The 23,699-nt window shown below is 38.1% G+C and overlaps 1 protein-coding gene across 6 annotated transcripts in view; it reads right to left on the bottom strand.

Annotated features, from left to right (window-relative positions):
- The window catches only part of TCF12 (transcription factor 12), a 414,455-nt gene that overhangs the window by 229,590 nt on the left and 161,166 nt on the right, over positions 1–23,699 (bottom strand). For all 6 annotated transcript variants that reach the window (XM_062205994.1, XM_062205989.1, XM_062205990.1 and 3 more), the window contains one exon: positions 4,672–4,774. In XM_062205994.1, the coding sequence (XP_062061978.1) occupies positions 4,672–4,774 (103 nt within the window). The remainder of the gene's footprint in view (positions 1–4,671; positions 4,775–23,699) is intronic.

Genomic DNA, 23,699 nt, shown 5'->3' with positions numbered 1-23,699 from the left:
TTTTAACCATTTTCACTATGTCATCCAGCAAAGGAATTTAATGTGTATCAAAGTGAGAAATCTTTTGAGGGCAGAGTTTTTATGTGTTATGATAATCTAAAAATAGTGAATCTACAATCTCTAACTCTAAAACAGTTTCAGATTTATCATAAATTACAATGCAGGCAGTACTAACTACACAAGAGTTTTTCTTGAAATTTAGTCGTTTGACATGCTTATTTCTGTATAGAGAAAAAAGTATACTTGGGTTTAAATTCCTAGAAAAATCTACAGAAACCTACATAACGCACAATAAAATGGAAATAAACAGAACAGCAGTTACCAAAGGAATCCTTTAAATCCTGAAGTAGAGAAGAGTACATCTGAGCTAAGAGATTCCAGCAGCAATGGAATGACAACTGATTTGTTTTTAACTCCAGTACTCACAAAGAGAGATTTAATAGTAATGTATCTGAACAAATGAATTCAACTTACTGAACTAGCTAAGATGTTTAAAGTGAGCTACAAATAAATTTACATTAATTTCAATTAATACTGTGATATTTTGCATTTCATGTTTTTTCCCCCCTTTAAACAACCAGAAATACTTCCCAGTATTTGTCCCACAGAAAACCATGTCTCAGAAGCAAATAATGCTTTTTATCAAAAGCCTTCTATGAATCTGGGATATACAGCACTAAACAAATCTAAATAGGCCTTTTCTTCTTTTCCTTTATCCAGAGCCTTGAACATTCCAAAAGCACAACCTGAATGTGAGAGAGGGAACCCCTGATTCATACTGCTGCACAAAGTTAAATCACTATGGACTTTCTTTTCCAGGTCATCTCTTAAGACTAGCGTCTCCTTAATTACAGTTTAGGAAAATGCTGACCTAGTTAAAACCTGAAACATCAGACAGAAAGACAGATAGGGAGGGAGAGGAGGACAGAGAAAGGAAAAGTATCTTATACCCAAATAAGGCGGACTAATGGAAAGAACTGGAGTCAGGAGATGTGGGTGCTACCTTTGCTTTGCCATGTACTGGCTCTGTGACTTCAGGAAAAACCACTTAATTTTCCTGTGTCTTCGTTTTATCATTTACAAAATAGTAACTATAATTCTAGTTGTAGCCCTTTTCAAGCAGAATAAAAGATATTAGGTATGAGATTATGAAATTCTAGACCTGCAGAACTGTGAGAATACCCAACATTATTCTATTGGAAATGCAAAAATTATTTTCAGGATATGGATTAAAATCTAATTCCCCTAACTCTCAGTCCTGCATTTTTCTCCTTAGACCACTAGGTTGCTTTCATTGTTTAAAAGAAAATATTAACAAACCCTTTCTGGATGCAAAATAGGGTCTTAGCAAGGAACACAACTGAAGGGCTCAGCAAGAAGGAAAATTTAAAGTAATCTTACATCTCCAGTCTCCCTCTTGTTAGTAAAACTTAGATAAACATGAAGGGGTTAAAAAGGTAACAGTGGTTCATTCTACAATCACTCAGGGACAGAACATATGTGCTTCTGTGAAATAACTCACTTCATGTTCAATTAATAAACTGGTCCTATCATCACCAAAAATACGACTAATTCTAATAGAAAAAAAAATTTTTACTGAAATTAATGAGGGCACCAAGGATAGAGAAATTGATAAAAGCTGGCAGTCTAGAAATATACAAGGCTGTTGGGTGATACTATTGGAATTCATTGCTATGATGAAAATTTTTGCACGAAATTTTAATGTAATAGAATACAGAACTGTATAATGCTAATTACATACTGATATGCCAAAAGGTACTTATTTCACTTGAAACAGAAGCTCTCCATTTCGTATTGTCAAATCCACAGGATTAATCGGGATTTCATAAAAAGAAACACTAACTGATCTAGCATCATAGTTTTACTTCCTATGTAAAACAATTCAAAAATCTAAATGAGTACACAAATGCACTTTCTATAGAAAATTGTTCATTACTGAATCACTATCAACCCTTGTTAGACAAAATTTCTCACTTTTGCAATTTACAAAACCATTAAACGTTTTGAAAGCTCCATTATGAAAGACAGTGGCACTTTATAATACACTATTTCTTCAGGCAAATATGCTTATGGCTGAACATAATACTCAAAATAACAACATTCCCTAGATGTACAATCCTTCCCATGTAATAGTGTTTTCTATGTTGACAACAATGATGAAATATGTCATTGCTTTCCGGTAGCTTTAACTGTTTCTGTGTATTCCTCACACACAGCATCTCTCTCAAGTGTTACCTGTTGTGATGAATAGTTATCAACAATTCCAAAAGCTTCTAATACTGCCATAGACATCTCCACAGAGCTTAACAATTTAGGTTTTCCACCTGAAATCCTCTTAAATTACCAGACAGATAGAAAAGCTAATCTAGCCAAGGTAACCCTACGAAGTGCTATAAACCGACATATTCAGTATCTCAAAGTTCAATTACTTCAGCTCACATCAAGATGAATTGACTGTTGCTGTACAGAACTGCATTACAATTTAATAGACTTTCAGTTCCAAAGGTAAGTTATTGTCATGTAGAATGCTTTGAAAAGCTGTTAGACTGAGGAACCTCATTTGATATCGCCAATGACCAGTGAATTTCTTTTAAGGACATGTACCTCTTGATTTCAGGGTATTTGTCCCTCCATTATATTTATATGCACATTTTAGAAATACAAAGTTACAAATTACAGTGAAAACATATGGTCTGTACAAAGTATACAAACAGTGTAATTCAGATGAAGGCAGATATTTTTCATTTGAACTGTGAAGTGATCAATCTGCTTATATAAATCAGTTATTGCAAAGACTTATGAAAAACTGATTTTATACATATAGATGAATATTAAAAGTATTTCAGTAATTATCTTAAAATGGAAGAAACCAGCATGCACATGCTCATAGTTGCTCCAACTGAGAAAATGTTACCTCAAACTAAATTACACAAATATTTTTAGTCAACAGCTGTTCAGAGCAAGTGACTGACATGCATACCTCTTAGAATTCATTTTATTCCCACACTTGTCCCCCACAATTTTAGTAGTCACCTTGGCTCAAAGCTGTGCTAATGATGAAATTCCAATGGGCCTAACAGTCATCTCTGTGAGTGAAGAATAAAGGTAAAAACATAAATACAAAAAGAGTAATTTCTGATTTTTCATAATTCAATTTAAAGAAAGCTTAGCTCAATCTGAAATTAACAAAAACACTGACTTTAACTTACCCTTCTACACTTGGAATAAATTAAATACTACTTGAGGAAAAGTTAAAATACAAAAGGAAATTATTTACAGTGTCTTCTGTACTTTACTTTGATTGTAGCCTTAACAGAATTAAAAAAAATAAATTGGTATGTTTTCTGGGTCAAATAATTATTTTGTTCTAAATTTAGTTGATTTAGCTTGGCATGATAATATATTAAATACTATGATTTTTATTTGCATTTATGTTGAAACAAATTGTGATTTTAAACACAAGCTGTATTGCTGATTAGATTTTCTACTCTTCTGTCATACTCAATGACTCTGGCTTTAAACTGTCAACTGCCTTAGGCAAAATCCACACTAGAACAGCAGACTGTCTCCTCAACACCAGAGGATAAAGGAAACAAACAAAGACTGTGTAAAGCAAAATCATTTATAAAGAAATTGCAGACTACCCGGATTTTGGATTTGAGTAATCCACTTAGATTAGCATGGCTGTGTCTTAAAAGGACAATTCTAAGATCACAATATAGGTCATGTCCTTAAGAAATAGAGTAAGTAATGAAATCAATGTCAATTACACAAACCTTCCATATTTACATGACGCCAATGAAAATCAGTAAGACCGATTAAATAAAGCTTTTATAATGTGCTCAGCCCTAGAATAAGCAAGAAGGAAAAATAATGTCATAAACCAATTCTTTTGAATCAGGTTTTTCAAAAGAGTAGAATAATCACTTTTAAAATAACAACAAAAGAATGGCATCCAAGCTGGAAAAAACACAAGGGCTTATCATTTCAGACTGAACAGCATTAAGCTCATTTGGGGAAGAAAGAGGGAAAGAATACAGAGAGAAGACAAAATAACTCACCATAATGGTAAATGAAAACATAAAAATAAGGTGTGGCTGATAAAGTCACACCCTTCAAAATTCAACTTCACTTTTGCAGACCAAAACTTTAAAAATCCCCAATACGAACCCAACTGCTTGAAATAAACTCTGCAACATCTATATACACTATTATATTGTAATAAAGTAGAACCAAAAGAAACAGTTTGTGTATATTGTACATAAGTAAAACTTGCCTAAAACCAATGCTGTCCTATCTTTTAAATTATTATATAAACACAAATATCAAAACAAATAATAATCACAAAAGCCCCTAAAACAATGCTTATTAGCTCCAAAAGCATGCAATGCTTGAGGTCACCAAAATATACCCAAAAATGACAGTTAAAACATGTAGCTTCCTTTTTTAACATTAATAACAATTCAAGAAGGCCCCAAATTTCTGGGTGTTTGTTCCCCAAGCAGAGCTGAAAAAGGCAGTACCCAGATGCCCCTAGAAACTTAAGAGCTTTCTTCTATATACTGACGTGTCCTTCCTGGACAAGGGGATAAAAAATGTCCCTGACCAAAGAGGCTTTGAGAAGACTATTTGGAGAGAATCACCACTTACCCATCAGATTTGAGTTCATGAAAGGTGTTGGGGACAAGCCTTCGTGGGCCCCTAATCGACTGTCATTCAAGTGATCACTGTAATGAGGGCTGTCTGTAAAACCCTAAGGGAGGGAAAGAGAGACCAGAGTATTAGAGAGATTATTTGACAGTCTTGCTAATTGAGCATAATAACACCCACCTAATTAATATGCAGACATACAAATGGTCATTCCTACCCAAGTTCCTTGTTCATCATTTGAAAAATGGAACAGAAGTTCCTTTTAAAGTTTTTAAAAAAATTGTTTTCTTTATTGATCTTAAAGAAAAGTAGGTTTCTCAAAACAAAATAAAACAAAACAACAAAATGACCTAACCAATAGCCCCAATGTTTTCAAAGTATCAGTACTTCTGATGGGAGGATGGTCTATAAAAATTCTATAAACAATTACTAAATCAACCCTAAGACCGCTTTAATCCAAAAGGAATGTTCTATGAATCGTGAAAAAGATAAGGATGAACTAAGTACTTGTCATTTTTTCTGTTTCCATGTCCTACAAATAAAAGGTTAGGCTGTACATAAAGATAATTGAAAATGAATCTTGAAGAAGAATGGGATGGGAGAGGAAGTGGGAGATGAGATGGTTGCAGGTGGGAGGGAGGTTATTCAGAGAAAAGCTGCTATAATTCAAAAGTTGTACTTTCAAAATTTATATTTATTATATAAAAGTTAAAAAAGAAAGTTTTACCTAAAATACTAAAAAATGCATAATCAATGGAAATTAATCCTTTCCTAAATAGCAAACATTTAACAAAAAAGTCTGCTTATACTTTTAATACAAAAATATATATGCTATTATACTTCTATTATATTCCTTTTAACACAAATATATTATCATAAAATACAAGAATACACCTAAAGAAATCAAACCAAATACAAGGAAAAACAGCGCATTTAAATTCTTAAGAATCTGAAAAATAAACGCACAAACCCCATGAAAACAATAAAGTAAATGCTATTATTTCAGAGTAGTTTCATTCAATTTCTCCTATAAGCATGCTCTTGAAAAGCAAAGGGGAAAGACACACAAAACTTACTAGCAAAGGAAGTTTTACAAAATCCTTGTGGGTGACAACTGTCCTGGTTCTCAGATTCTGACATATACTATGTGCAGCATCACCTCCAAAATCATATGTTTTCTAAATCAGGTTATGAACTTTAGTTAATTAAAACTTCAGGGGAAATCACCTTTCTGCCAATTTAAAACTATCAAAGAGTAAAGACCAGAAAAACTTTCAGGAGGCTCAAGTAAGAGAGAAAATTGCCCTGGCTCACGGGAACCAGAAACTACCCAGAATCCCAAGGAACTATAAAATCGTCAATTACTGAACATTCATCGTTACCCAGACTGCAGGCTAACATTCAAGAAGACATTAATGGGGCTGAAACAGGCCTCACTATCTTTCCCAGGCATGCTGTCAGTCCAACCAACGGGCTGGGAACTAAGGACTAAGTAACCACTACAATCACTTATGGATGCAAGTCACAACTCATTCTGCTAGTGTGTTTTAAAGCTAATCTTCTGGGAGTGTTAACTCCCACATGAATCTTTATTCCATTTTTGTCTACTTTAGAATCAGAGATACACATGTGATAGACATTCAAGAAGAATCCAGATGACAGTTACAACCTCACTATGACCACAAGGGTGTCCTCTGGTAACCACCACCACTGTCCAATCTGTCACAGCCACATGTAGCAGAAGCTATATACAAAATAGGACAGATCATAGCACAGATCACTCACTCCACAGAGTTAACTTTAATGCATAAAGCATGGTTAAAGTGCTAAGTGACATACCATTGCCTCACATAATTTCTCTTTTATTTTTTTCTTTTTTTGACAGGCAGAGTGGATAGTGAGAGAGAGAGAGACAGAGAGAAAGGTCTTCCTTTTGCTGTTGGTTCACCCTCCAATGGCCGCTGCGGGCGGCGCATCTCGCTGATCCGAAGCCAGGAGCCAGGTGCTTCTGGTCTCCCTTGCGGGTGCAGGGCCTAAGCACTTGGGCCATCCTCCACTGCCTTCCCGGGCCACAGCAGAGAGCTGGCCTGGAAGAGGGGCAACCGGGACAGAATCCGGCGCCCCAACCGGGACTAGAACCCGGTGTGCTGGTGCCGCAAGGCGGAGGATTAGCCTGTTAAGCCCTGGCGCCAGCCACCTCGCATAATTTGAGTATACTCTCTCCCATCCCAGCCCACTAACCATTCATTCCTAGGCACATGGTCACAACAAGGCATAAAACCTATAAAACATTCACTGTAATACAGTCTATCAACATAAAACAATACTGTTCTAGAAAACTGCCAAGTGAAACATATTTATGGTCAGACATATTGTTCATACCACATTTGAATGCTGAAGGATAATCAAAGATAATTTAGCATGCTCTTAGTTTTCTTCACTACTTTTAAAAATAAGTTATTTAAAAATAAGTCTTATTTGAAAGGGAGAGGGAGAGAAGGAGAAAGAAAGAACATGCAGAGATCTTTTATCTGCTGCTTTGCTCCTCAAATGCCCACAAATAACTCCAGCTAAGCCAGGCTGAAACCAGTGTCCAGGAACTTCACCTGTGGGAGGCAGGGACTCAAGTAAGCTTCCCAGAGTGCACATCAGCAGGAAGCAGGAGGAAGAGGTGGGGAGTTGAACCCACATACTCAATATGGGATGTAAGTGTCTTAACTGTTAGGCTACACACCTGCCTCTCTGTTCTTAAAGTAGAGTAGGAAGAACATTTCCCTTCACAACTATAAAAGTAAAACACACTGAAGTTGTGTTTTAAAACTCAGTATGAGTACGCAAATATATCTAAGTTTTATGTATATATTTATAGCATTATCCAATAATTTGCTAACTTTACAGATTGCACGTTGTACTGTTTAGCATGATAATCTTACTTTTTCTGTCTTCAGACTGCTCCTCAGAGAACATAATTATTTTACTATCATCTAAAGAACAAAGAAAATGCTGTCCTTTATCCATATGCACCCACATATAGTGTAAAATTTGCTACAACATTTCCCAGTCATAAAATATCCTCAGACAATTCAATTCACAAAATCCGAGATTGTCACATGCCACCAGAGTAGGAGTCCACAAATTTCTTCATCACAAGTAATAACTACATATAGACTGTCAATATCAGAGATCATATATATCCACGTTATCAATTATCAGTAAGACATAACTTCCTGCATTTAAGATAAAAAATTAAATAGAAATTTAAATAATTCCTTCTATAGCTCAGAAATTCATCTTAGTGAATTCATTTTTTTTTAAAAGCCACTGCCAGGGCCAGCGCTGTGGTGCTGTGGCGCAGTGGGTTAAAGCCCTGGCCTGAAGCACCGGCATCCCATATGGGCACCGGTTCTAGTCCCGGCTGCTCCTCTTCCCATCCAGCTCTCTGCTGTGGCCTGGGAGAGCAGTAGAAGATGGTCCAAGTCCTTGGGCCCTTGCACCCACGTGGGAGACCCAGAAGAAGCTCCTGGCTCCGGATCGTCACAGTTCCAGCCTTTGTGACCATCTGGGGAGTGAACCAGCAGATGCAAGACCTCTCTTTCTGTCTCTACCTCTCTCTGTAACTCTTTCAAATAAATAAAATAAATCTTTAAAAAAAAAAAAGGCCACAGCCTAATAGCTAAGAAAAGGATAATTCTTCACCTACAAACTGGTGCTGGGGGAGGGAATGATTTTAGGTCTAATAAGTATCAAAACCTCACTTCGAAGAGTGGGACTGCCTACAGTTTAAGATTATTCTTGTCATTGCTTCCACGCAGCAGTAGTGATCCTTATCTAGAATATAACTTTTGGTAAACCAAAATAAAAGCTGCAAAATAATGTACAAACATTTAAATAGCATTACCACAGGCCATATGTTTGAGATCAGTTCTAGAAAAGTACACCAGTAGTTATTAATATGTTCATGCATCGTTTGGCTGAATGATATCTAAAGCACTATGAATCACTGGGAGATCTTATTAGAATGCAGATTAAGATGGATCAAGGTCTGAGGAAATGCCTGAGAATGTGCATTTTTGACCTAGAGTTAATGCTGATGTTGCTGGTCTTTGAGCTGCGCTTCTGGTAGCAAGAACCTAAATGATCTGAAAATGAAGATCTTTTTCATACACAAAGCAAAAACTCCAGTATAGAAGTGACAGGCTGACATACCACACACCCTTATCCTCCAAGAACATTACAACTTCAAAAGCTTCCAGGTAAGTATAGAAAAATCCTACACGTAAGAAAATAGCCAAGGCAATTCAAGAAACAGAATACTTTTATGTATGTATCCATCCATGTATTTTTAAGCAAATAGTATCTATCAAATGCAGCCTCAATAAAAGAAGTGGGCAATTTACACAGTAGGCTCCTTAAGTAGCACATAGTCAGACACTGCACATAGCTGCCTGGAAGTAGAAAAGGCAAAGGAAAAAAAGGTCATAACCCAGTGAAAGTATAAGTCTGGCAGAATAGTAGGGAACAAAGTAAAATAATGCAGAAACCTCCAAACCACTCGAAAACACAAGGGGAATGTGACTATACTAAGGGAATGGCTATAGTGACAAGGAAGGAATAAAAGCAAACAAGCAGCCACTAAGAAAGAGCCCAAGAAGATCAGTCAATGGGACTTGTAAATAACTTCTATTTCAATTCTGTAAAATGAAGGACATGAAATGAGATCATTAAATATGAAACAATCATGGTATACATTTCAAATAAGTAAGATCCCGCTAATAGAAGAGATCAAATTTAATCCCCTGCAATTCTTAATTAAGATTTGAATTCTGTAAAATGGTTTTAACATGAAAATAATCACTGAGATTTTTAAATAATGTATAAAAAATGCTCATTATAAGGATAGAGCAACACTAGCATAATCATCTACTATACTAGCTTTGAATAACACTTCATAAAAGTTTTGATAATATGAAATGTGTTCTATAAAATTAAGTTTACATTTTTTTGTATGTTCATTTGTATTGTAGGAACTTAGAACTGCTAATCCCAGATGTGGGTATGACAACAGACTCAAAGAATCCATTCAAGCTGTCTCCATTTTTAAGCTAACCTAAACAGTGCTTAAACCAATCAAATCTTTTATTCTATCCAAAAATCTCACAGCTAATGTTTAAAACAATTTAAAAAATTTATTTTAGTTAACCCATAAATCAAGTGTAATCATGACAGGACATCTCCAAGTTCAGAACAGATTTAAGACTTTTCTATCTTGTTATTTCTTCACTTGAAAATCATTGTGTAATTCCATTTTCAAATATTCTAATTCTTTTACTGGCCAAATGGAAGGGGAGGGAAAGGCTCTTTCAATGTTTACTTTCTCAGAAACACTTTCCCTGATTTTAACAAGATCAAATCAGGTAAACTCCATTTGTGTTCCTATAGCAATGAGCATTTCCCTCATAGCACTGCACACACTTGTTGAAACTGCCTATTTAATTAATTATGCACTTAAATTATAATTATCTGGTATAACTGAAATTGTACAAATGTGGAATTTTTGTAGCCAGACTGGCAGGCATGGATTCCATCTTTCCACATACTAGCTGTGTCACTCAGAGCAACTTAATCTTTCTTGCTTCAGCTTCCTTATCTGTGAAATAGGAATGATAATAATACTACCTTCATGCTCACAGGTTGCTCCAAAATGTTAAATGAGTTAATAAATGAAGCACTTAGTTTCTGGCACACAGGAAGCATGCAATACATGCTAGCCATTATTATCATCCTAGTTGGAGACTGTCATGTCTTACATATTTTGGGAAAGCAGTGACCTGTTCCTTTTTTTTTTTTTTTTTGGACAGAGTTAGACAGTGAGAGAGAGAGAAAGGTCTTCCTTCCATTGGTTCGCCCCTCAAATGTCCATTATGGCCGGAGCTACGCCGATCTGAAGCCAGGAGTCAGGTGCTTCCTCCTGGTCTCCCATGCAGGTGCAGGGGCCCAAGCACTTGGGCCATCCTCCAATGCCTTCCCGGGCCACAGCGGAGAGCTGGACTGGAAGAAGAGCAACCGGGACTAGAACCCGGCGCCCATATGGAATGCAGGTGCCTCAGGTAGAGGATTAACCTAGTGAGCCGTGGCGCCGGCCCCAGCAGTGACCTTTTGTTGTTGTTGTTGTTTTTTAAAATTACATCTTCAGAACAATGCCTGACACATACATAACACATGCTTAATAAATGACAAAGGGAAGGGAGATTTTTTTTTATTTGACAGGTAGAATAATAGACAGTGAGAGAGACAGAGAGAAAGGTCTTCCTTTTGTTGGTTCACCCCCAAATGGCCGCCATGGCCGGCGCTGCGCCAATCTGAAGCCAGGAGCCAGGTGCTTCTTCCTGGTCTCCCATGCGGGTGCAGGGCCCAAGCACTTGGACCATCCTCCACTGCCCTCCTGGGCCACAGCAGAGAGCTGGCCTGGAAGAGGAGCAACCGGGACTAGAATCCGGCAGGGAAGGGAAATTTTGGCTGCAACATCTTTAAACTGTTTTGGAGTCTTAAATACTATAAAGCCTCAATCAGTTTGTTCACAGAACACAGAGTAACTATTAGAAAAGAAAGCAGATAAAGTAGTAGTTCAATCTAACTGGATTACCCCAGTTATCTCAGGCTTATGGTCTCCAAAAACCACAGGATTTCATACCAAATACTGAATTCTATAGCCTGTAAATGGCCAAAGCCAGTAGTCAGCAGTCAGTGGCCATTAAAAGCTCTGGAGGTTATACCTCAAGCAAATAATTAAAAGGACATTGTTAAAAGTAGGAATATATGAAGTTCAAAAGAGAGAAAAGTGTCCTTATCATAACTACTTACTTCCGTGATAAAGTACCAAATTAAATATCTAGATAAATGAAGTTTATATCCTTTGAAACAAATCCTGGAATGGACTCTGCCTCTCAGGTAAACAGACCTATGAAAAAGACGCAAGCTGACTTGATCACAATGGTAGGTTATCTGACAGCAAGGACTGTGTCTGTGTCACTCACTGCTCTAACACAAGTGAAGAGCACACTAATGGGCATGCAGTAGATGGACATTTTTTAATATAATTAATGAATGAAAAATTTTAAATGCCATGGTTAATAAATCAGGTCTACATGAAAAACTATCTAACATTCAATATTTTAAGTTCTGTAATCCTTAACAAGAAGATGGATTTTTGTCATCCTGGTCTATAAGTTACTAAGGGCAAAAATTGTTTTTTCCTCTTTTTTGATATCAAGAGATCAGCACAAAATGTTGCACATATTTAATGCTTAAATGTTTGTTGAGCAGAATAACCTCTTCAGGTAACTTTTTATTAAAGATTACTAAGAATTAGTTCTATAGAATTATTCTAACCCAAGACTGAAAACCAAGACTTGAATTGGCATGCAAAAGAGGAAAAGGAGAATCAAAAACTTTTACAGATGGAAATGTCACTCAGAAAACATCATGGATACATGACATACTGCTTTGCAGGAGGGCATAAAGGACATCTGAACACAAAATCCCCAATGATCACCTAAAAATTTCACGTTTAGTCCTAAATTCAGCCCATCTATGTTTATAGGTTTATGCAAGTAATTAATAATGACATCTGTTAGAAGCAATTAGAGTTCATGTTGTCTTTCCCTGGTCTACAGCTATGCTGTGTTTTAAAATCTATAAGCAGAACACCTTCTGAGCATTTACCTATTTATTCTATATGAAGAATAATCAAAATGCCTCCAGGTTTCACAGAAAGTATACTAAAATAGGAAACACAAATACTAAATAGGAAACTAAAATAGGATACACAAAAAATATACTACTACAGCCAGTAATGCCATATGGGTGCCAGTTCGAGTCCCAGCTGCTCCATTTCCAATCCAACTCTCTGCTAATGCACCTGAGAAAGCAGCGGAAGATGGCCCAAGTCCTTGGGCCCCTGCACCCACGTGTGAGACCTGAAAGAAACTCAGGGCTCCTGGCTTCAGCATGGCACAGCTCCATCTATTGGGGCTACTTGGAAAGCAAACCATTGGGTGGAAGATCTCTCTCTCTCTCTCTCTCTCTCTCTCCCTCCCTCCCTCCCTCCCTCCCTCCCTCCCTCCCTCTAGTTCTGCCTTTCAAATAAAAAATAAACCTTTAAATATATAAAACACACACACACACACACACACACACATATATATATATATATATAAAACTGATGTTAGTGATGATAGAAATTTAAAGCTCTAAAAACATGTAGAGGTCACATTTATTTTACCTACTGTACAGATGAAGACAGACTGTAACTCTGCCTTTCAGATAAATAAATAATTCTTTAAAAAATACATTCAGATACTATGTAATTAGAATTAAAATGTTATTTCCTAAAAAGTAAAATTACAATCTAATTCAGACATCTAGTTCACATCAATACCACTTTATCATAATTAAATTTGCACCCAATACAAACTTTCCAGATACTTGCAAAAAACTAGCAGACTAGCATTACTTTGGTAATCAGCAATAGCTCATAGTATTACCATTTTTGTATACACCCTCTAAGGGAGTCAGGAGGTGTGGTATTTTAATACTAGGTTCATAGTGGTATAAAATGAATGATCTATGTGACCATCATCAGCACCAATACCTGAAATGCATTCTCTTTACTTCTTACCTGTCTGCCTTGGGTTCTTAAGTCTTCCATGAATAAAATTAAACTGTATCAAAGATGCCACCAGGTCTCTTTATTAACACTTGTTGACAGTGACTTTTCTTCTTTAAATCTTTTTTTCCAATTTCCTTGTCTATCAAACTTTTTTTTGTTTTTATTTGTCTTCACATTAAAGAGATAACATGCATATGGAAGTGTGACAATGCACATCCTACGTAGGAGATGACTTGCACCCTTTTAAGTGTGAGGCTATAAAAACCTCTCTCGTGCACTTTTGCCTGTGCACTGCTAAAGGGCTGTAGCCGGCTGGTAACAGATAAACCTCTGCTTTTGCATCCGCGACTGTGCCTTGTGCACTGATTGGGAAATACGGACTCAACAACATGTACACATGTGTACTGTGTATCAAATATGGTGCTAGTATACAAAAATGAATCAAAGAGTCTTTTGCCTTTTATCAGCTCAGTTTGAAGGAGAAACAATGTCTGTAAAAATTTTAATAACTGAGTAACCTTTCCATGAGATCTGGGCCTGAGCAGTGCCACCTGACTACTTTTAGGGCTTCATGATTATTACTAGATTCCCTATTAATCTAAGGGACAGGATAGCATGCACGGTCAGTGAAATTTCACAAGAAGTCAACCCAGTCTGCCAATTTACAAGTCAAACTTCTTGGGTTAAGTATGAAAAGTCAGAAGATTTCAATATTTCAGCACACCTTCAAATGGGAACATCAAAGTATAATGAGTACAGCCAACCAGGCAGAAAAAATAGCATTCATATTTGCTAAAGACGCCTGATAGCAAAATGAAACATCTTCATAACTGGAAAACAAAAGCATCAATAAGCACACTACTGGTGGCATCATTATTATCAGCAATTATCTTTTACTGAGTGCCTGCTATGTGTCAGCACTGTGCAAAGGGCTTTCATGCAGTATTTATTATACCAGGCAAATTAACCTATATATTTATTTTATATTATTACATAATTTTATATAATATGTATTATATATTTAACCTATATATTTAATGTCTCATTTCACATATGAGGAAACTGTGTCCTAGAGAATTTAAGTGTCTTCCCCCAAATCAGAGAGTAACAGGGAAATAATTTATTTTTTAAAAGATTCATTATTGGCTGGTGCTGCGGCTCAATAGGCTAATCCTCCGCCTTGCGGCGCCAGCACACCGGGTTCTAGTCCCGGTCGGGGCACCAATCTTGTCCCGGTTGCCCCTCTTCCAGTCCAGCTCTCTGCTGTGGCCAGGGAGTGCAGTGGAGGATGGTCCAAGTCCTTGGGCCCTGCACCCTATGGGAGACCAGGAGAAGCACCTGGCTCCTGCCATCGGATCAGCGTGGTGCGCTGGCCGCAGCGCGCCTACCGCAGCGGCCATTGGAGGGTGAACCAACGGCAAAAAGGAAGACCTTTCTCTCTGTCTCTCTCTCTCACTGTCCACTCTGCCTGTCAAAAAAAAAAAAAAAAAAAAAAAAGATTCATTATTTACTTTGAAAGTCAGAGTTACAGAGATAGAGGGACAGACATGATAGAGAGATACTGCGTCCACTAGTGGACTCCTTGAGTGGCTACAACGACCAGAGCCAGCAGCTTCTCATGGGTCTTCCATGTGAGTGGCATGTGGCCCAAATACTTGGGCCATCTTCTGCTGCTTTTCCCAGGCCATTAGCAGAGAGCTGGATGGAAAGTGGTGCAGCCAGGACACAAACTGGTGCCCATGGAGGCTGCTGGTGTTGCAGGTGGTGGCTTAACACAGTACACCACTACGCTGGACCCCAGGGAAATCATTTAAACTCAGGCAGTATGACAGAAGATTACTCTATGTCAGCCCATGAAATTTTTTGATCCCTAGTACAAGAAATCTGTCAACAGGATAAACAGATAAACACAGAGTCATCACCATTAGGCTAGATTTTTCAAGGTCTCAGGATCCTTTTGTGCTCAGGACTCCCTTAGACTCTTCCAAAGAACAAGAATCCCAAAAAGCTTTATGTGAAACACATTCATTGCATTCACCATGGTAGAAAGTAAACTTAAACAATTTTAAAAACGTAAGAAACAAGAGCACATATTTCTTTAACTGTGAGGGCAAAGACACTGTCTTTTTTCATGTAGCCTCTGGAAACTCCACAATGCAGCCAGAAGAGAGTAAGACTGAAATAGCAAATAATATCTTAGTGGTATTATGAAAATAGTCTTAACTATGCAAACACTCTAAAAGAATCTTAGAAACACCTTAAGGTCAAGGTAAACTGCTGAATCAGACTATGTAATATGTTTCAAAATATATCATGAAATTTCAATACCACTACCTTTTCAGAATCTAAAAACTTTGGTTCCAAATTATTTATTTAAAAAAGAGGTCTCATTTCAGAGATGAAGGTAAGAAGATTTGGAGAAGCCAAGGAGCATGCTTAAGATCACAAGGCTAGTTAGTGGTAGATACCTATTCTTACTACATTTAAAAGGAGTTCTTTAGACACTGATTCCAAAATGTAAGAAGCCAAGTGTTTTCAGATGGTTGGTATTAATAAAAGCAATTGTGCAATTAGCAAACAGAATATCAAAATTCCAAAGATCTCTTGAATAAGCAGTACTTTCGTCTGGTGTAACTATGTAGGGCCCTCAGTTCAACAACTAAAAGTAAACTGAATCCGGCCAACAATCGCGAGAGTTTGGAAGTAGTTCTTTATCTATTCAGTTCTTCAAACAAGACCCCAGCCCTGGTCAAGATGTTACTTAGAACTAGAGACCCTAAAACAGTATCAAGCTAAGTAAGCTATGCTAGATTCTTCACCCAAGGGTAATATAATAAATGAGTTATTTATTTATTAATTATTTGAAAGGCAGGGAGACAGAGACCTTTCATCAACTAATTCAACTCTCAAATACCCTAACAGCGGGGGTTGGGTCGTGTCAAAGCCAGAAGTCTGGAACTCAATCTGTGCCTCAAAGGATCCAAATACTTGGGCCATCATCTGTAGCTTCCTGGGGTACACATTAGCAGGAAGCTGGAATCAGGAACAGACAGGGGCACTCAAATCGAGGCACTCCAAAACAGGATGCAGGCACCTTAACCCAGTACCAAACATCAGCCCCTAATGGTATTTTGATAAGCAAGAGATAGCTAATATACACATTAAAAAAAAAAAGGCAATATCATGAACAAATTCATCTCAAAAACATAAAACTAGATGAAACAAATGACATTTTAAGAACAGTCTAATAAAGCTCTCTAATAAGAAACTGCTAACTTAAATAGGCCTTTATGAACAAAATCAAAATTTCAATTAAGAATCATCCTCTAAAGAAAACTATAGTGGGGCTGGTGCTGTGGTGCAGTGGGTTAAAGCCCTGGCATGAAGCGCTGGCATCCCATATGGGTGCTGGTTCTAGTCTCGGCTGCTCCTCTTCCGATCCAGCTCTCTGCTATGGCCTGGGATAGCAGTAGAAGAACTACTTAAGGAAGAAATAATAACAATTCTACAAATTCTTCCAGAAGTTTGAAGAAGAAATAAGATTACTCAATTCATTCTCTGAGGCCAGCATTATCATAACACCAAAATCTGATAAATGTAGTCCAAGAGGAAAAAAAAAACACCAGAGGTCCATATTACTCATAAGCAAATTCATAATACTTTAGCAAGAATATACAGTAAGGATAAGGTGTAGCAACTCGGTTCTACTTATTCCAGGAATGCAAGGTTGTTTTAACATTTAAAAAAATATAATTCCCACAGCAACATAAAATGATATATCCATTTTCAGAGATGTAGGGGAAAAAGTGTAAAATTCAGCATCCATTTTTGTTGGATATTCTCAACAAGAATACAAGGGGACTTTCTCAATCCAATGAAACTTATATCTAACATGCTTACCTGCTTCCCCCAATGGCAAAAAGGCTCTCCACTCGTATTACATCTATTCAGTATTGTACTAGAAATTATAACCATTTCAATACGGCCAGAAGAAAAGTGGAGACTGGAGAGGAAAGTTAACCTGACATTATTGGCGGATAACATACTGTAGAATCAGGAAATTCTCCAGAATGCAAAATATGCTAACATAATTAACAAATGAGTTTACTAAGGTTGCAGGATACAAGATTAGTCTACAAAAATAAAATGTGGTTAGATATGAACTAGAAGTTTCAAAACATGTAATAACAGAATCAAACTTATGAAATATTTAGTTGATAAACTGAAAAGAAGAGATTTAAGACTTACTAAAAACTATAAAACTTTACTGGGATTGGGACTGGCACTGAAGTGCTGGCATCCCATATGGGTGCCAGTTTGAGTCCTGGCAACTCTTCTTCTGACTCAGCTCTCTGCTATGGCCTGAGAAAGCAGCAGAATAGGGCCCAAGTGCTTGTGCCCCTGCACCCACATAGGAGAACCAGAACTCCAGGTTCCTGGCTTCGGATCCACCCAGCTCCAGCCATTGCGGTCATTATTGGAGTGAACCAGTGGATGGGAGACCTCTCTCTCTGTCTCTCCCTCTCTCTGTCTGTAACTCTACCTCTCAAAATAACTAAAATGTTTATGTAAAAAACTTTAAGAGAAATTAGAGGTGCCAGCGCTGAGGCATACCAAGTAAAGCCACTGCCTGTAATGCCAGCATCCCATAAGGGTGCAGGTTCGAGACCAGCTACTCCATTTCCCATCCAGCTCTCTGCTATGGCCTGGGAAAGTAGTGGAAGATGGCTCAAGTCCTTGGGTCCCTGCACCCACGTGGGAGACCCAGAAGAGGCTCCTGGCTCCTGGCTTCGGATCAGCGCAGCTCCAGCCATTGTGGCTAATTGGGGAGTGAACCAGTGGATGGAAGACCACTCTGTCTCTCTCTGCCTCTCCTCTCTCTGTGTAACTCTGACTTTCAAATAATATAAATAAATCTTTGGGAAAAAAAGAAATTAGGTTTAAATGGAGAGATATGCTATACTTGTGGATTAAAACCTCTCAAAGAGATCTATAAATTCAACAAAACATCAAAATCCTGGACAGCTTTTTAGAAACCAATATGCTAGTTTCAAACATATTAATTTATATGCAAACAACTTTGAACAATTATGAAGCAGTCCAACAAGGGCAGAAGTCTTATAGCACTTCATAGCAACATTTTAAAAAGGTTTGTTTGCTTGCTTGTTTGTTTGTTTGAAAGGCAGAGTTACAGAGCGAGGGGGAGAGATTTTCCATCTGCTGGTTCACTCCCCAAATGCCCAAAACAGCCAGAGCTGCGTGAGTGAGAAGCCAGGAACCAGTAGTTTCTTCTGGATCTCCCACAAGGGTGCAGGGGCCCAAGCACTTGATACATCCTCTGCTTTGCCAGGTACTTTAGTAGGGAGCTGGATTGGAAGTAGAACATCTGGGACTCAAACAGGGCCCATATGGGATGCTGGCGTCACAGTCAGTGGCTTTAGCTGCTATGCCACAATATTGGCCCCGATATCAACATTTTTAAAAACGCAATAATCAAGAGAGTATGGTACTGGGCCAGTGCCACGGCTCACTTGGCTAATAAACAGCCTGCAGCACTGGAACTCTGGGTTCTAGTCCCGGTTGGGGTGCCGGTTCTGTCCCAGTTGCTCCTCTTCCAGTCCAGCTCTCTGCTGTAGCCCAGGAGGGCAGTGGAGGGTGGCCCAAGTGCTTGGGCCCTGCACCCGCATGGGAGACCAGGAGGAAGCACCTGGCTCCTGGCTTTGGATCGGCACAGCGCGCCAGTTCTAGCGGCCATTTGGGGGGTGAACCAATGGAAGGAAGATCTTTCTCTCTGTCTCTCTCTGTCTAACTCTGCTTGTCAAAAGAGAGAGAGAGAGAGAGAGAGAGAGAGAGAGAGAGAGAATATGAGAATGAGAGAATGGTACTGGCCAACTGGGAAATGAACCATCGGATGAAAGACCTCTCTCTCTTTCTCTCTGCCTCTCTTCTCTGTGTAACTTTGACTTTCAAATAAATAAGTCTTTAAAAAAATTTATAAATTACAACAGCTTATTAAAATGAAGAAATTCAACAACAAAGAATCTAATTTTAAAAATACCTAAATATTTTGGAGCACAGAACTACCTCTGCACTGTTAATTAATATCCTATTAACCACAAGCCAAGAAACTGTGATCTTAATCAAAAATTTTATTTTACTTATTAGTAACCTGAAACCCAGAATAAATAACCCAACTGAATAGGTGTATTTGTCTAATTGGTTAACTTTGAAGCTTAAATCCTCTTTCCTTGTATTGCGAAAGAAATGATCATTTTTCACCTGGTATATAGTATGCCCTGGAGGTTTATAAGCAAGTATTTCTTCTATTTCTGTGCTTCTACTCTCCCTAGGCCATCCTTATCATAACTGTTATCATCCTACAGTACAACATTCTATTTTTCCCATGAGAATTAATACTTTTGCTCACAGAACATGGACTAATCATTTTTGTTTTTGCCCAACTGATTTCATTTACTGGAAAGCAGTGCAATCATGATAAATGTTTTATGAATGTAAGGAGTGAAAGGAAAATGATTTTCATATGAACAACCCATAAACAAGAATACAGAAGGACAAGAACAGATTGCAAAACTCCACACTAGGAAGACAGATACCAAAGAAAAATGACCTAGGGGAGTAACTTAGGGTTAAGAGGAAATCAAGAATAATACTTACATGGCAAGAACTCAGAAAAGTACAATCACTAAGACATAATAGTATCCAGAATAAAATCAACTGAGACGTAATAGTATCCAGCGTAGCTAAGACAGTCACATGCTGCATGACGACAGATCAGTCAACAAGAGACCACAGAACTCCTATGACAGTAATCCCCTAAGATTACATAGAACGGAGATGAAAAATTCCTATCTAGTGAATACACAACTAAAGAAGAGGCAAGAGAAAAGGAAACAGAAGAAAAAGAGGATCTCCAAAAAACTCAGTGAAGGGTCTAATTAGAAGCTTTTGAAGACTTTTAACAAGGTCCTTAAAAGGTTTTTTTTTATTATTATTATTTTTGACAGGCAGAGTGGATTAGTGAGAGAGAGAGAGACAGAGAGAAAGGTCTTCCTTTGCCGTTGGTTCACCCTCCAATGGCCCCCACGGCCGGCGCGCTGCAGCCGGAGCACCGCGCTGATCTGATGGCAGGAGCCAGGTGCTTCTCCTGGTCTCCCATGGGGTGCAGGGCCCAAGCACTTGGGCCATCCTCCACTGCACTCCCTGGCCACAGCAGAGAGCTGGACTGGAAGAGGGGCAACCGGGACAGGATTGGTGCCCCAACCGGGACTAGAACCCAGTGTGCTGGCACCGCAAGGCGGAGGATTAGCCTATTGTGCCACGGCGCCGGCTCTTAAAAGGTTTTAAAACAGGGACTACAATACTGAGAGGTTTTTATTAATAGGGAGGAATATGCATGATGTATTCTCTGCTTACAAGCAAATCTTTATTTAAAAAACAAATCAAGTAAAGCACTAAGAAAATATTTCTTAAAAAAGGGATGCCTTCTGAAAAAGAGCCTTAGGCAGGTCCTTCAGGAAGCACCCAAAAGAAGGCATTATCATATAACAGCTCCATGCCTATTACTGCCACTAAAGACCTTCCAATGGGATCAGATTCAGAGGTGATCCTGACCCTATACAGGCCTAGGCTGATACATGTGCTTGTGTCTCAGTTTCTTACAGAAAAAGTTCAAAAACTAAAAAGTTTTTAAGATAGAAAAAAAAGCACACATAATAAGAATATAAAGAAGTATTTTTGTATAGCTATATAATGTGTTTAAAATTAGCATTACATGAGTTCAAAAATTTAAAAATTTCTCATTTATAAAGTTAAAAAGTTACAGTAAGATAAGACTAATTACTGAAGAAAGAAACATTATTTAAATAAATTGAGCATAGCCTGTGGCTGGCACTGTGGTACAAAGGAGTTGAGCTGCCCCTTGAGACACTGGCATTCTGCTTCAGAGCCCCAGCTACTCCATTTTCAAATCCAGTTTCCTGTTACTAAACTTCAGAAGGCAAAGGACCCAAGCGCTCACACGGAGACCAGGATGGTTCCTGGCATGGCTTCAGTCTGACCAAGTCCTAACTGTTACAGCCATTTGCAGTGTGAATCAGGGGATGGAAGATTCATACTCACTCACTCACTCATTCATTCTCTCTCTCACACACACATATTTTGACTTTCAAATAATCTTTTAAAACAGTATTCAGTGTCACTTAAGTGCACAGCATCTATAGTCTACAGTAGTATACAGCAAAGTCCTAGGCCTTTAGATTCACTCAACACCCACTCACTGATTCAACTAGAGCAACTTCCAGCCCTGCAAGCTCCATTCATGGCAAAAAAAAAAAAAAAAAAAAAGCACATTATATTTTAGCTTTCATAATCCTATGCTTTGGTTGTACCTTTTCTATTTTTAAATGTTTAGATATACAAGTGCCATTGTGTGACAGCTACCTGAAACATTCACTGCAGTAACATGCCATACAGGTTTACAACCTTGGAGTAATAAGCTGTACCTCACAGACTAGCATGTACAGGCTACCCCACCCAGGTTTGTTGAAGTATGCTCTTTCATGTTTGCACAACAACGACATTGCCTAATAACACAGTTCTCAGAATGCATCACTGCCCTTAAGTGATGTGTGATTTGGTACAAGACAGCTGGTATTTTAATGCTTAATCATGAAATACTTTCCTGTACACTAAGAACACACTTTACTCCATTCAAAAAGCAGCATAATGATTATGATATAAAATCCCACTAAAATAATTATTTCATTAGAGAACATGAAGATTTAAGCATCAATTCAGTATACTAAAGGGAAACACTTTCACTCATTATTCTCAGAATAAAAATATTAAGAACATATGACTACAAAAGTATATCATAAAAGGAAGTTGGCCAGCACCGCGGCTCACTAGGCTAATCCTCCACCTTGCGGCGCCGGCACACCGGGTTCTAGTCCGGTCGGGGCACCGGATTCTGTCCCGGTTGCCCCTCTTCCAGGCCAGCTCTCTGCTGTGGCCAGGGAGTGCAGTGGAGGATGGCCCAAGTGCTTGGGCCCTGCACCCCATGGGAGACCAGGATAGGCACCTGGCTCTTGCCATCGGATCAGCGCGGTGCGCCGGCTGCAGCGCGCCAGCCTCAGCGGCCATTGGAGGGTGAACCAACGGCAAAAGGAAGACCTTTCTCTCTGTCTCTCTCTCTCTGTCCACTCTGCCTGTCAAAATAAATAAATAAATAAAAATTAAAAATAAATTAAAAAAAAAGGAAGTAATACGTATTGATCATAATAAGCTTTTGACAACTATAAACTCTCTTAGGTCTCTTATTATTTACCTTATGGTAGAATATCTTTATAAACAGTTTTGAGGAACTGAAGTCTCCTCTTTTCCTAGAATATATGCATCCATATTCTTTAGTGAGAAATCTGGGTTGCCTCATTTCTTTTTCCCAAAAATCTCCAAATTCCAATATCTATAATGCAATGAATTTTTCTACAGTTTCAATTAATAAACAGTTTACTTTTTCTGGCTTACAGAACTTGTTGGGCATTTAAAATTATTAACAGTCTGTCACCTTGCTCAAGACACACTCCAGGAATTCACAACAACTGCTTCTCCAAGAAACAACCTAGATTTGTAAAATTCCTTACACTCTTTTCAATCAGAATAGACATGGAAGTATTCCGAGACCAGATATAAGAAGCGGGACAATTATGGATTCCAGATACGTACTAGATATTTTATATAACTTCAATTTAATTCTTACACATTTATAAGACAATTCTCTCTGAAGATGAGAAATCTGAGGCTCAGAAATTAACTGTCTTGTCAAAGGCCAATCACAGTGATAACACTTGGAAGCAAAGCAATATGACTCATTATATGGCTCATGTGTTTTCATGTGTAAAATGGGAACAGTATTTTTATTAGAAATGATCATCATGCATTTTCTGCAGCAGCTGTCCTTAAATTCCTGGACAAGAACAAATAACAACTGTTTTGGGGACACTTTCATATTTTGGTAAAGGGACATAGTAGAAAGTAACAAAGTTATAAAGTCTGGTTATTAGTTCTACACGTATAATTATCTGTAAGTTATTTGCCTTCTCTTGCGCCTCAATTCCCTTTAAAATGGGAAGGATTTTAAAAATTACTTCTTGAGGCTGGCATTGTAGCATAGCAAGTTAAGCTGCCACCTGCAATACCAGCAGCCTATTTGGGCACCAGTACAAGACTTGGCTGCTCTACTTCCTATCCAGCTTCCTGCTAATATGTCTGGGAAAGCAGTGGAAGATGGCCCACTTTGGGTCCCTGCACCCTCATGGTAGACCCATAAGAAACTCCTGGC

The sequence above is a fragment of the Lepus europaeus genome, chromosome 11, assembly GCF_033115175.1.
Source record: "Lepus europaeus isolate LE1 chromosome 11, mLepTim1.pri, whole genome shotgun sequence".
Lineage (NCBI taxonomy): Eukaryota > Metazoa > Chordata > Mammalia > Lagomorpha > Leporidae > Lepus > Lepus europaeus.
Note: the sequence above shows the minus strand (reverse complement) of the source record. Positions and strands in the feature narration are given on the sequence as shown.